This window comes from Varroa jacobsoni, unplaced genomic scaffold, assembly GCF_002532875.2.
Source record: "Varroa jacobsoni isolate VJ856 unplaced genomic scaffold, vjacob_1.0 scaffold_1083, whole genome shotgun sequence".
Taxonomy (NCBI): Eukaryota; Metazoa; Arthropoda; class Arachnida; order Mesostigmata; family Varroidae; genus Varroa; species Varroa jacobsoni.
The window spans coordinates 44,887-59,497 of record NW_019213985.1 but is presented as its reverse complement, the minus strand read 5'-3'; the positions used below and the strand labels follow the sequence as shown (position 1 = coordinate 59,497).

General features: G+C 40.9%; 1 protein-coding gene across 5 annotated transcripts in view; it reads left to right on the top strand.

Moving 5' to 3' along the window:
* Positions 1–14,611, top strand: part of LOC111266441 (glutamate receptor ionotropic, kainate 2) — a 113,267-nt gene that overhangs the window by 75,310 nt on the left and 23,346 nt on the right. For 4 of the 5 annotated variants that reach the window (XM_086970900.1, XM_086970899.1, XM_022843917.2 and 1 more), the window contains 4 exons: positions 5,285–5,389; positions 5,538–5,657; positions 5,911–5,950; positions 8,995–9,173. The exons of the other annotated variant lie outside the window; for it this stretch is intronic. In XM_086970900.1, coding sequence (XP_086827026.1) covers positions 5,285–5,389; positions 5,538–5,657; positions 5,911–5,950; positions 8,995–9,173 — 444 coding nt within the window. The remainder of the gene's footprint in view (positions 1–5,284; positions 5,390–5,537; positions 5,658–5,910; positions 5,951–8,994; positions 9,174–14,611) is intronic. 5 annotated transcript variants of the gene reach the window in all.

Below are 14,611 nucleotides of genomic sequence, written 5' to 3'. Positions count from 1 at the left end.
TTCAAGCTCAATCTAGAAAGCACCACTTACGTGTATAACTTAAGCCTGCTTTTAGCTCCAGTATAACTTCGCAATTTATGATTGAACCGAGTTAAAGTTTTCGCCCTCTCTCTATTTCGAAGAAAGCAGTCTAAGTTGCTACCGATAGCAAGAAAGCATTCCTGACAAAAGCCCCACATATAACAAAGTTTAAAGCCACTGTCTGGAGGAATTCTTGCAGGATGCAAATTGTACGAGTATAGTATAGAGCAAGTCGTACCAGGCAGATGAGCTGATTCCGAGAGCATTATTGTAACAGAATCGCGTCTGTTACGCTCAGATTACTGCGCCCCTGGCATTGCCCCCTCCAGGAGCACTACATGTGTAAATATAGTATGATTACTCATAAAAATCCCAAGGGCATTCGTTGTGTGTGAACTCAATCTGACGCAGGATGTTATTATCGAGAACGGATGACGCTATCCTGCTGTTCGTATTGTTACCGCGCTAACTGACTGTTAATTTGTTCTCGGTTTTTTTCCCTTGCCCTTTATACTGGCTAGCTAGATCAGCTAAGAATGATATTACTGCTGCTTGTTCCTCGCTCATATATTGGTAATGAAAGCTAGTTTCTGTCTTTTCGCTTTAAGCATGCATAGGTATGACATATATAAATGATTATTTGGCCCGGATAGTGGTTGGCCGTAGTCCATACATCAACAGTTGTCACCAAAATAAGATCGTATAAGTCCAAGAAAGTCGGCCTGATCTCAGTAAGTAGGATTGTGGAGTATCACTATTTTTGTTTGGCATTGTCTATTTTCTGTACTGTAAAATCAATCCATTGATGCATGTCCGTTCGTCCTAGTACATGGCAAAAATAGATCACGTTCAACTTACGAACGTGACCGAATATTTTTTGCGAGTTAACCAAGTTTAACTCGACAGGCTTTTTTTCCGTGGATATTTTTGCAAAACTCACCTTTTTTGTTTTATCAACAAAGCAAAAATTCAGGTTCATAAAAAAAACACTTCCATAGCTTTATTTTCATCTTTAGATGTTGTGTTTAATTCTGAAATATGTTAATGCTTGGATTTTGTTTAAATGTCTTCATTAAGAACTGCATTGGCGTAACATCTCTTTGAATAATTCCATCACGTAATCAGGCTTCAACGTTATTGCATCTTTTACCTTCATCAGCGCTTGTTAGAGACATCTGTAGGGTAGACCACTGCCGCTCGTTTCAAGACTTTAACTCGAACGTGTCCAGCATGACAAAATCTAAGATAAGGGTTTACCTTTCGTACCCTCAATGACCTAAACCAACGAACAGCGACTGAGACCATTGTGTAAACGTGCCATATGCTTCATATAGTGGGACCGATGAAAGCCGTATCGTCAACGTCTAGTGACTAACTTTGCTTAGTGTATAAAATATATGCGTCACTGATTATCCATATCTCATAGAGTCGTACAGGGAGCATGGTTGGCCTGTTTGCTGAATAATATATTAATCCTCCGGTTGTGGTCGTAATATCGCCATTGATAACGACCCAGTAATTTCCACATGTAGCGATGATGCCCAGAAACTATAACCGTGCGTTATTTTCAATGCGAGGAAGCCAGCGTGGACGTGTGCGCTTAGCTTTACTGGCTGTTGGTAACAGTTTTGCCAGTGGAAAGATGCTGTTTGTTATTTCAGGTCGGTACTCAGCTGAACGGTGAAGGAGGACGAGAATAAGCTTCGTGATCTTGTTGTGCTTTCTCGTTCAATCATCAGATATATACATATATACATCTCAGAAATAACGGCAAAGACATTATTATTATTATGGAAGATCAATTGCGAGAATGTAGATTTCGAATTTAAGGGCACTTGGAAGATACCATACCCATGCCATTTCCCAGCTTAGCTTCCACTATCAAAATCCAGCACGTTCTAATTGTCGCAATATAATTGTTATCCCTTGAAATAGGTGTTCGTGCTAACATAGCATAGTGAAACGCAGTGGGCCATTGAAGCAAGAAAGCCTTTAATTTACCTATGCTACTGTAGCTTCTCGTCCTTGTTTCGAATTTATACGCATTATCTCTAGTGACCACCAATAAAACCTTTGCTTTTATTTAAACTGACTCTTCCAGTTTTGCGCGAACCATTCAGGGATCTCTAGGATTGCTCTTAAGGCCAGCGAGAAACGAACAGCCCCGCAAGGCCTGTTTAAGTTTCCGTTCCTATATTGTCGTCTTGACCTCGTGGTTTCGTGTTATCGTTTCATCGACCCACCTTTACGGCTCGCCGAAACCTTTTAACTTTCGCCGTAGCACGGTTCTCAGCGACATCCTTAATATGATTATGTTCATTTGGGAGTTTATGCTGGGCTCAGCTCTGCTAACATTTGAAGGGAATATTGAATGAACACTCGATATCGGAGTCTAACTATGATCCTATACAGAGAAAAGGCCTCTCGCTAGCAATATTACCATAATGTAAAGACGCAGGTAGATTTTAAACCTACATGCTGTTGTTCACTAGCGTAGCTTGGCCAGGCGTTAGTCGATTAGCGAGCCCAATTGTCAGCGCCCACGTAACGTTTTGTTGTCCTTAACTTAGAGCCTATTCATATTTAAGCAAATGTCACCTGATTGGAAGCATAGGGATTCTTCCGTGGCCGCTTTAAGATGAAGCTGGATCGGGCCTTTTGACCTTTTGAATCGATAGAAATACACTTGAACCTAGTGACTACGTTTTTATATTACATTTACATATAAGCACAGGTATTAACTACTACGAGATACTGGACAAGTCTGTTTAGTTGGCGTAATATGAAGACGTGTCCTGTAGCTATACAGATAAGGAGTCATAAATATAATTCGTTAAAGATACGGAACCGTCACTACCCGCTATCGCAACCTCAAAATTTGAAGTACAACTTTGTCCTATCAGATGCCATTTACACTTGCGACAGCCAAACGATCGAGGCGGATTGTTAGCTTCTTTTTTATGCCGATAATAGTAGTTGTTTCGAATGGGCGACATAATATTATCAAACGCTCACAAATGGACGAGGCACAAAGAAGGGCACATCGGAGTTTTAAAGCGAATATTTCAGTGGTTATGAAAAAGGCTGACGTGATACGTATATCATATAGCTTGTATTCATTACAGCTCTTTCTGCAGGCGTTTATCTATTACACACGATTCACCAACACCGTCATTTTATGATTGCCTCGCGTGTGAACGTAATTATATTAATGGTTCATATCACGATTCAGAAACCTCCAAGGCAGATTAGCCAGTTGAACGGACGGGTGCCCGAACGTGTCTACAAGCGTGATGGGGTACGTCTAGACGCGCTCGCGTGATTATACTGGAAACTTATGTAAATCGCTAGTTAAAATATGCTATTTTCCTGTTCTGCTATCGTTGATGTTCTAGGGGCAAGGCAGAGTGTGTTGGTGATAAAGCACGACCTTTATTATTGGTTAGGGAGAACCGGGACGACTGCCAGGTATCTTTGCACATCGAGAACCTAAACACTGTCTAATTTGGAATCTGACTTTACGTACTTTGTTATTCGGCCATCGGGATTACCGCCGGCCGCCTCGCGTTTCTCGCAGATAGACTTCTATTGCATACAAAAACAACTTGATGGACCTTGATAGTACACCGAAAGACCGTTAAATCGAATGGATCCATTGAAAATTCTGGATGTGTGCTATGAATGCTAGAGCCCATGCCGAGATATTATGCATTGTTCTTAGGTTAGACGAGCCACGATAAGTAAATGGCCAAGCTCTACCGAGCCTCCATCAGGAAAGCTTCCCACGCTAAGAGGGTATGCCTGGGCGAAGGAAAACGGATAGCAACAAATTATTTTGGAAAAATCTAAAACGGCATTGTATGAGATTAAGAGAAGCATTGGTCTGCAAAACATATTGCCATTGTACTCTATTTCGCTTTAATTAATACTTGTGTATAAACGCAGTTACGCCTGTCCAAGCAGAAATCGCTGCAGAAAAGTCAGGTAAAAAAATGTTTGATAATCCTACTGTTACTCAGAGAGCTCGAAGAGTAGGTAAATATTCTGCCAGGGCTCAAGTCTATATAAGTTTTTCGTAATACTCGTGTGCTGTAAAACAACGTAGGTTATAGATTCTGCGTCCTCATGAACGTACCTTGATGGCAAGCTAAAACGGAAATCTCCAACGGTAGCATGGCGTAACATTTCCAAGGTTTTGCTTGATCCGTACAAGGTAAAGTCAATCTCGGACACTTAATGGTCCCTTAAGATAAATATTTAAGACGTACTATAAACAGTCAGTAAATTAGCGAATTTAGGCTGCGCGGGACGGAAGATAGAACGGCCGGCGGTGTTTCAACGATATATGTATATATAAAGATATGATTCGGCTTTTTTTAACTAGAGGTTTTGCAGAGCGCACATAAATAGAATCCAGAGGTGCATAGATGACGTTCATCGGAAACGTTCGGCAGGGTCGATTGTACGTCCAAATCAGTGACAAAATAGCAACAAAACACAACGATTGCAAAAAACACTATCACTACCCGATCCTAAATTAGGGGTGGGTGTTCATGCAAAGCTATATATATATATATATATATAGGTTTTTTGTCTATCGATATGTAGTAAGGCTTGGCAGAAAATGTCAAAGCTACATATTATATTCAACGGTTTGGGTCTCTCCTACAGACGGTTTGACTTGGACAGCAGTAATGGAAGGTTTTGTCGCTATCCAGCGTTGTACGATTCCCGGACGCTTTGATCAGACTGCAATAAACTATATTAGGATTACAGAACAGTACCTATACTGCTTACCAATGGCTAGGATGGCAACGGTGTCAAGAGCACACCATTTTTAGCGGTTGCAAATACTCCGCCTTTGCTAGTGATTAAAATATAATACGGTGTATCTAGTATGTATACAAAAGTGTAACCATTGAAACACGCAGAGTCGCAATAAAGATTTCCAAACAAATCCTAGAGACTTGTTCTAACAAAGCACTCGGCAAAATCTTCCCTTTGATGTATAATATACGCTTGAAAGCTGCAATTACTGTTCAATTTTACCAACTAGATACCGTTTTTTTTTTCGTCCAACACACTGATTTAAGCGTTCAAAAATTTAAACATTTATTCGGTATGCTTGTATAGTGAACTATATCAAATGGCTTTTCTTAGGCTCCACTCGTTGCACAGACGACTGATGGAAAATCTCGTAAAAAAAAAAAAAAGAAAGAAAGAAAGAGGGTCGAGTCCTTATTTTTTTGCGAACCGATTTCAGCGCACGTTCGAAGGAGCAACGGGCCGTGTGAACTTTAACGAGAAGGGTATCAGAGAAGACTTTGTGCTTTTCGTTACTGAACTCGGAACTGACGGACTTGAGGAGGTACTAAACAAGTATTGCATATCCTTCTTCTGGTATTGTCGAAAAGACGGACAGGTAAAATCCCTTTATTACTAAATTGTACGCAGATCGCTTAGAATATTATGTCACAATAACTATAACCGTTGCGTTGCGTTGCTTGACAACTTAGATTGGCATCTGGTCGAAGTCTAGCGGACTAAATATTACGAATGATGAAAATGAATTTGAATTGAGCAAGGAAGAAAAAACGAAGATCGACGATATACATCTTCGGATTGTCACAGTGATGGTGAGTATGTACTGTACGACGCTTCCCAGATAAACGTTTGCTCATTTTACCCGGTAGAAAACAAACAGAGTGTCAATTGGTATATATATATATATATATAAGCATATTGAGGATTGAGTCTCTGATGCAAATTAAACACAATCTGAATGTTTACACTGTCGAAATCAGCAGAGGACGCGTTTACCTAAATTGTCCTAATGTAACAATTATCTGACTCAAGTATCCCGCGAAACGACAATGCGATCTATTTCAGATTCCTCCATGGATAATGAAGGACGAGAAGCTATCGACAGGTTCGTATTAACTATGTGGACTAGTAGAACATATTTGTCGATGGCACGTTTTTTTATTATTACGCAGTTATTGGTATTACCCACTACGCATAGCCTTACAAGCGGGACAGAACCCAATCAATAGCGGATGGAAGCTTACACGAAAATTCTAACTTATATATAGAGATATATGGAAAAAGGTACCAGTACTGTATCATAAAAAACTATAGTAATCTTCGCAAATAACCGCGCAGACCCAATGAAAAGCGTGTATCGACACAAATACAGGTTTGTCAAGGTTCTCTTTGTGTCACACAATCATGTGAGTGTGCCCAGGGCCAGAACGTGTAAGGATTATATAGATACATTACATCGATTTGTGACATGCGGTTCTTCCGTAATTTTGAACATCCATATACTGAGCAGTTGAATACTTACTTACTGTCGCATATGCTGGCATCTTTCCAAAAACAATGCTTAGCGGTAATGACGGCTGTAAACCCAAAATATTTTTTGGCATATTATTCAACCTGTACGTTCAAGGAATAGACATTAACAGAGGATCCTTGGGCTAAATTCTTAGAAGGCTGAAAAACTTGTACAACGGGCACTGCAGTTAGACCTAGTTAGCTACCGTGCACGTTCAGTAACAAGATGATGTGTGACAAGCACGTGAAGTCTATATGACGGAACTAAAAAAGCTCCTTCAGTCTAGGGAAGAAAGAGGGTTAGGTGTATCATCTAGAGTGGCTGGGTTCATCCTCGTTGTGTTTCCTAGATGATCTTTCGAAGGAAATTTGCTACTAGTGCAACCCTTAAAATGGTGAGAACTGCGAGAACGTTGGGAAAGTGATTGGTCATCGTCTTTTGCGAACAGACCTGCTTAAAGTGAAAAAGCTCAGAAAGCCAAGAAAAACATTTCGGCAACGGAACGATGAGATAAAGGTATCAATAGGACGGCTCACAAAAACAAATTACAGCTTCGAGCTCTCACAAAGCTCAACGGCACCTTGCATAGAGATTATTAAGAAAGTCGTATTCGACTGGCTATCGGCGCAAAAATCGGTGCGAAAACGCAATCAAAGCTCTGGCGGAAATAGCTGGTCGGCTCTCAGATAAGAAAAATGCATTCAGTAAAAAAGAGGGCGTTAAAAAAAAGGCCACAAGGGTAACGGTTTTGGTAAGCTGAACGCAAGTGCCAAATCTAAATAAACATGAGGAAATTATATATAACGAGAATGTACAGAGGTGCAAATGTTGATGAGTTGTTCAATCACCGGAACCCCAATCTCGGAGAAGAAGTTGAAAATTCATGGGAATAAGCTTTATCTATTTAAGCGCTGTTTACTACAACTTTACATTTACTGCAGCGATGTCAATATGATGAAGGAAAACAGCAAGACGTCTATCTGCCTAGAGTTTTTCCCATTTGGTCTGACTTCGTAAACATACTGGGCCGAATCTTTATGACGACCGACGAGGCAACTCCGCTGAGATAATAGACACCTCGACCGTACTTATCTGAATGCCAGCTCCACTCTAAAAGAACTTAACTCCTATTGAAAAAAGTAGAAAATAAGCATAGTATCTATCAGCTTTCCGAAAACAGTGCAAGCTCCAGAATACTCACGACGAAGTGGTCGCTTTGTTTGCAAGGTTGTCCATGTAGTGAGGTCTGAGATAGCGGTCTCACCTAAGCTAATTGCCTCCGGGATTACTCTACCCGATAGAACAATACGATTGATACCGGTTTGCTGTTGGTTGATAGGAGCAATGGAAAGTTGTTTGGAATTATTAAACTGCTGCAAAGACTCATAGATTCGGGATACGTCAACAAACCATCCAACGACCTTGATTAGTCGCAAACAGTTTAAAACACCTGGACTAAAGAGAATATTTTATTTCAACTCTGTGCTGTACAAGGCCTCGCACAATTTGTAACGGAACTAACCCGCTAAGATCAAAGAACCGGCCTCGTATTCGATACTATATTGCCTAACGTTCAGTCGGAATCGAAAGTGAAGGTCCAGCCTGACTTGTTAAGATCAGACTACTAAACTGTTAGGTTCGATTTCACTAACAGCTATGCTGAAAATGTTCACGTAGCCTAGGGTCTAGGTTACGAAGAAGGTCACAGTGAAATCAACTCTGGTTTAAGACTATTGCTTATCTAGTCTAAATAAGCTGGCCTTTATTTTTCAGGGCGTATGTGAATTTTAAACAAAATCTATGATCGATAGATAACACATTCGGGGTGTCTGATATATAGATTTGTATGGGTGAAAAGTACCTACATACTTACTACATTTGGACAAATCGCCAGATTGCATTAAACTCCTACAACGATTAAAACACCGCTAGAATCACCTTCCTCCAAAAACAAATCCTGAAGACAATTGAAGGACAACCTTTCACGAGGGGCCTATTACAAGAACAATGTTCGATGTTTGGCTGCCACACGAAAATGACGAAAAATAATTTACCCAATCGTATTTCGATCGAGGAATATCCATAACGAAATTAACTTGTTTCTAAAGCAGTTAATCAGGGATGATAAAAACTGGACTGCATACGACAATAATGTGTAAATATCAAGATAAAAAAACGTACAATCTCTAATAACGCCCAGGCCAACACCAAAGAATGTGATACTGTGAGATCAGGAAGGTTTCACACGTTGCGACTGCCCGCCGCTCGACAAAACGATTCACTCGGATCTCTGCTGTCTACAATTAACAAATAATTTTCAAGACTTCTCCATGGAGGGCTGGCACTTAGCTTGACGTAATCCCACTATTTGAAGAGATACAAGTTTTTTTTACGTCTGAGCAGCGTCGTCTCTTATGCACTAGTCAATATGCTTACCATGAGCCATTACAACTGCTTCATCTAATAACAACGACAAATGTGGCCAAAAAAGTGTGACAAGTGTGACAAAAAAGATGGCCGTCCTGCTGCTTAAAAATGCAGCGAAACTCAGGCTATGACAGCGCTATTTTTTTACTTTCTACTTGATTGAACGCTAGCTAAATGGTTCTAATTAGATACTGCCGTGGTGTTGACAGAGGACCGTCCGAGATACAAAGGCTTTCTGATTGATCTACTGGAGGATATGAAAAAGAGGTCGCCACGACCGCTGGATTATGAGCTGTATACTTCCCCCGACGGAAGTTATGGGGTTGAGACACGCTATGAGAACGGCACTATCACGTGGAATGGTATGATTGGAGAGCTTGTCAAAGAGGTAAGATTTACAAACGCTTGTTCGTCGTTGTTTCAGCTGAAATTCAGGCCTTTCATGGAAACATGGCGTATGGACACTAGGCAAAAACGTGAATCTATAGTTAGGAATAAATGGAGTCCACAAAGCTTACTCAAGAGAATATGATTTTTAGCATAATGTGTCTTTGTATATTCTATACTATATTTATTTAGACCTATTTTAGGAACCTCCAAGCTAACTGCAGCAGTGGACGCGTTACATTCGTCGTTCCTTAATGATTAGTAGCATGTTCGGTTAGTTAGAAGATCTACTCTTTGTAGGATAGGTTTCAAGGATCGTATCACATTGGACTCGTGAAGCCAATGTTCTTCACTCTACTATTGCTTAGTGAGTAATTTATATGGGGTTTATGAAAAGTAATCGGCGTTCGCTAGCTTAGAGACCCATATTCATTCATTTATGCTGTGGGATTTGTCTAGCGAATATAACAATGAGCTTGCTCATATACCCATGAAAATGAAAAGCTTTCGCAAATATTGCAGTCATTAGGGATCGAACCGGAGTGGATTTTTTTTGGGGCTTATTTGGAATTTCTCTAACAGCCGCACAAATGGCAATTATTAACCTTATGAGCAACATTCTATTTTTGTATTTCATTTACTGTTTTCTCTACTGTTTATGTTTAGTACTAATTGTCAACGAGCTTTGAACCAGCCTGGCAGCACGCTTGTTACCTATGCTTACCATGGCGAAGAAACATGCATCAAGCATCCAGTCTACCGCTAAATGAATCTCTTCAATGTTAAATTTTCAGTTTTCTCTGTTTATCGCTAAACATTTGTGTTTCGTCTTCAAAACTCAAATATACAACGACTATCACTATTATTCGATACTATCTTCGCTTCAAAATCGAGTTCGCCTGATGTAAAACAGACGGCAAAGTTCCCACCAGAGGCAGCTTTATTGAGCCAGATATCATTCCTTGCCGAGGGCATGTTTCAGTCTATCAATGCAGTAGCTCTACTCTACCCGGCCCCCCGTTCACCCCCAAGAGCGACTATTTAGAATGCTTTATACTGAAAAAATTCGAGGTACAGAAAATGCTTCCTTCTTCGTATCTTGATTATTCAAATTGCAATCTATGTTATCTGGTGGCCTTGATTACTATATCAAAGGTTATCGATACGCAAAAAAAAACGTAAGACTATTTACTTTTTCAGACAGAGACAAAATATCGTCGTAGCTGGACCTATGGTCCGCTTTCAATGAGTTCATTAAGTCTAACCGCTATTCCCATCGCTTTCAAAGCCGGCTTGTTAACATAGATACTCGCTACCTTGAGCTGAATCAGACTTGTTCACGGATTCCCACTTCGGCAAACATAGAAATCTTTGAAGGTGCGTTACTTAACGATAATTAGATTGCTTGAAACAAACCCGGAAGATGCTAACCTCCTCTTATTTAATTGAATGGATTAAAAATTTCTATGTTGTTCTCTCTTTGTCAATTTGGTTTGTATAACAATGACGAAGTAATCACTGATTTAATATGCGTCATACGTGAAGTAATGTTCAAATTGTAAGTAACGATATAAACACCGTTAATACCATATACTGGTTCTTTCGCTCATTATAGGAATCCTACAGCTAGAGAACTTAAGAAAACTTTAGAGAGCTTAGCTTATCTAGACAACGAGTCAACACCGCAGGTCATATTAAGATGATGCGTCACATGACAGATTCCTACCTCTATATGCTTAAGAACTTAATCGTTCAAATCATCGACCCAATATCGGCGGGAAAATTTCGCCGAAAGCGATTCATGACGGGTTTTTGGCACGTTTTCATTAAATGTCAATGTTCATTACAATGCAAAGCCTATTAATAGCCTCAAGGGATCTTTGGCAAACACTGACGCTAACTTTGTGCAATAATTCTACGTCTACAAAGACACATACTCCACGTAAACTACTTTGCGCCGGACCTCCTCGTTTTCGCTTTGCCCTAATCTTTTATTGGGTTTGGTCAGTATCGGGCAACTAATATAGGGCTGATTTCTTCGACGATATCCTGACAACGCAGGCAGCGGGCGTCGTTACTGGGTAGGTCGGCGGGTCGTTTTGCATATTGATCCATCGACCTTTTGCTCGTGCATAGTTGTCTCTAGGAAAGATGCTAACATATTGAAAGGAAAAAGGAAATCATCTTATAACATTAACAAGCCGTCGAGATAGTACATTTTGTACACTATAGTTCTTTATTTTCGTTGTGCCAGTTTTGCACACTTGGTATGTGTTATTGCAAGTTGTTTGACGCTAACATGGAAATTTTTTAGACGGCCTAACGAAAGTTAGGGCACTGATGTACAATAACATCAGTCAGCCATGCCATCAGATTGTACACCTTTCCAGAGTAAACAGTATATTCAAAAAAGTTAAAACACCTATTTATTATGTAACCGTTAACTAAGTAGTAATTACAAAAGATGCGCAGAGGAACAGCGGCCTGCACGCACGCACATTTTTATACATCAAGCTCTGTAGATTTGGGTTCCCCTCCTTGTTACCTATGTACATTAGAGTTTCTTTCAATAGTCTGGTCTTCTTTTGGTTACCAGCGACACAAATAGGGCAGAAATACTGCTACAAGTAGCAATAGGAGCGAGGTGGTTCTGGTGATGGCGGCGCAAGCCCGAAGGCCGACGACGAACGGCCCAATGTGTATAAAAATTGGTTCTACTCAGCCAACCTGCCTAGACACTTTACCCTGGCGTGTCCTTTATCCTTGCGGGCCGGGACGCAAGTGAAAGCCTTAGCAGGGACTGTCGGAAACCGGGAAAGGTCTTAACTTTCTAACCGCCATAGCAGCGTCATTGTTCCACCATCACCATATGTATATGTTTGTCCGCCTGCCTGCCTGCCTGCCGGCCGGCCGCTCGTTTGCAACGTGCACTGCTGGCCACCCTGTTAGATGTCGTGGTAAGCCGACGTCGGTCTTCGGCCCGCACGGACACAAAAATGTCTTTCCGTCGCATAGCTACTACTCCTACTACCACGACCCGTTACAGAAGCGATGGCGGCAGAAGCGTCCGTAGCACTGGCGGAGACAACGTAGATTTTCTACTCTGCGCAACCCGGGACAGACGATCCCCTTCCCGCTTCTCGCCAACCCGACAGCCCAGCAGCAGCAGTGGCAGCAGTGGTCGTGCAAGCTTAGCAGAATCAGGCCCGCCACGGAGGGCCTGGTGCAGACGCCGCCGCGTCACCGCTAGCTCTTTCTAGGATCATCAATCTCTATTTGGAGCCCTGCCGCGCGCATAGGCACCACGTTGCCGAAGGAAAAAAGAACCGCCTACGGTGCGCAGATGCTGTACTTGGGTGTTCAGCTACTAGCCTAAACTTTATACATATATATATATATATATATATAGCATATGCTAACAGAAGTGAGTACGAATTAATAATGCTATTGGCGCTGTTATTGTCGTCACTACGGCCGCTGTAATTATCATCACCATTAGGATCCTTTTCGTCGAGCTGGTAGCCGCGTCGTTAGAGGAACCATGCACGCAGCTAGAAGTTTTTGCCTGTTGTGGCCGCATTCGTCAACAATCACTTAAAAATAACGACATTACTAATAATAAAGTGATCGGTACATTGAAAAACGTGATGTCATCGATCATAGCACACTGATTATGTCAATTTTAAGTCGATCACCAATGCTGCGCCCAATTAATTCCTTGTAATGTTTTGAATGGTAAAACTTTCAGCTAATCGAAGAGGTTGAATATGTGACTTAGAACGAACTCTAAAGGGAAACTATGATATGTAGAGTCCAGGGACAGATGAGTCTGAGGAAGTTTTAAGTGAATGATATCGTTTAGTCCTAGGATTTAAGGCTCAAATATGATCCTTGTTATTCATTTGTTGCTCGTAGAGTTGGTAAATAGGATCGTAGCTAAATCTCATTGTTATCTCCATATTAAAAAATCTTTTCATACATACAGACAGTGTAGGACTAACTCTGCTTAATCCTTTTTGAGAATCGTGTCACCGACAATATAAAGGCATACTCTTCTTGTCTTGCACAAAGTATACGCGCAGTAATGCAGCAGTTAATTTATATTGAGAGCTTAAAACTCCTTAAGTAGGAAAACTTTGTTTACTAACTATTTCGTTGTTCTGGGTAGACTAAATATATATGTACATAGATACATCTCTAATTTGCCAAAGATGGACAGACGCAGAAGTTCTCTTTATTGCGATATCTGTAGATTGAGTGTGGCCACAAGTTCACAGACGCAATGGTCAGCTATTACACACAACAAACAGCCGAAGTATCTATTCATTTGCATATTGAAATTAGCGGACTTCGCTAAATTCAGTTCTACTGAGAGATATGTCAGACACAGAGCAGCTTTCGGCCATACACAGCGGTTTCGACCAAGGACATATAAAAACGAATAAGTTAGTTGCTGACCGGACATCGGACACTGGAACATTTAGCGTTTGTTTAGAACAAGTAACTTCGTAGATGTAACTGAATCACTAGGTGCTAATGATTCCTCAATGCCCAGTTGCATCTCAAATGCTCTGGCTTGTCCCCTTCCTAACCTGTTGAATTCGTGCTTCGTGCCGCCATGGTCGGTAACCCAGTTGCGAGGGCGTTGGGACTGAGTTGCACAACCCATCAGAAAGAACCATAGCTACATAATAATTGGATAAATAAATTTGCAAGGTAAAGCTGGATTCTACGCTTTGTAAAAACACGCTAAAATATTCAGACCCATAAGAGGCGTTGTTAACACAATGGCAGCTGAACTTAATCGTAGTATTAATTAATTGGAGTAATAACTTAATTGGATTGCTCAATATGTCAACCTTGGTTTTTCTGCCATTCTGCTTTAAAAGTTCTATAAAACAGTGAAAGGCTAGAGACGCCTCTAATCGACCCGCTTTGCTTGAACTTTTTGTTTTCATTTGGACGTCCTTATCCAACTTATTCCACTCGATACCATATACCATACCATAATGTATAGTCTGTAGTAATTGGTTTAGCTAAAAAGAGACTAACATTTATCATGTTTGTATTATGAATTAATGCGAAATGTGACATCGGCTTTACATGAAACACTTACGTCCTGTAACAGGCCCACATCGTAGTATTGTGACAGTTTTCACTGTTACGGTTATGGGGGATCCATCTATATGGAGTTTAGAAAGCTTGGCCATTCGTTTATATTAAGGTGACACAGTGAGAAATGATCCGCCTTTATGTGAACAAATTAATGTCAATCAGAATTCGTCGCGTAGGAAACGGGCCTCCTTTGCCGGGCCGCTTTGCTATCCGCCTATTTCGTCACCTGAGACCGGCGGGTAATGTTCTCCTACCTCAAAACGTAGACTGTTTTAAAAAGCGCCAAGAGGAACCTCTTTTCTTTCGAGCACGTCAGCTTTGAAG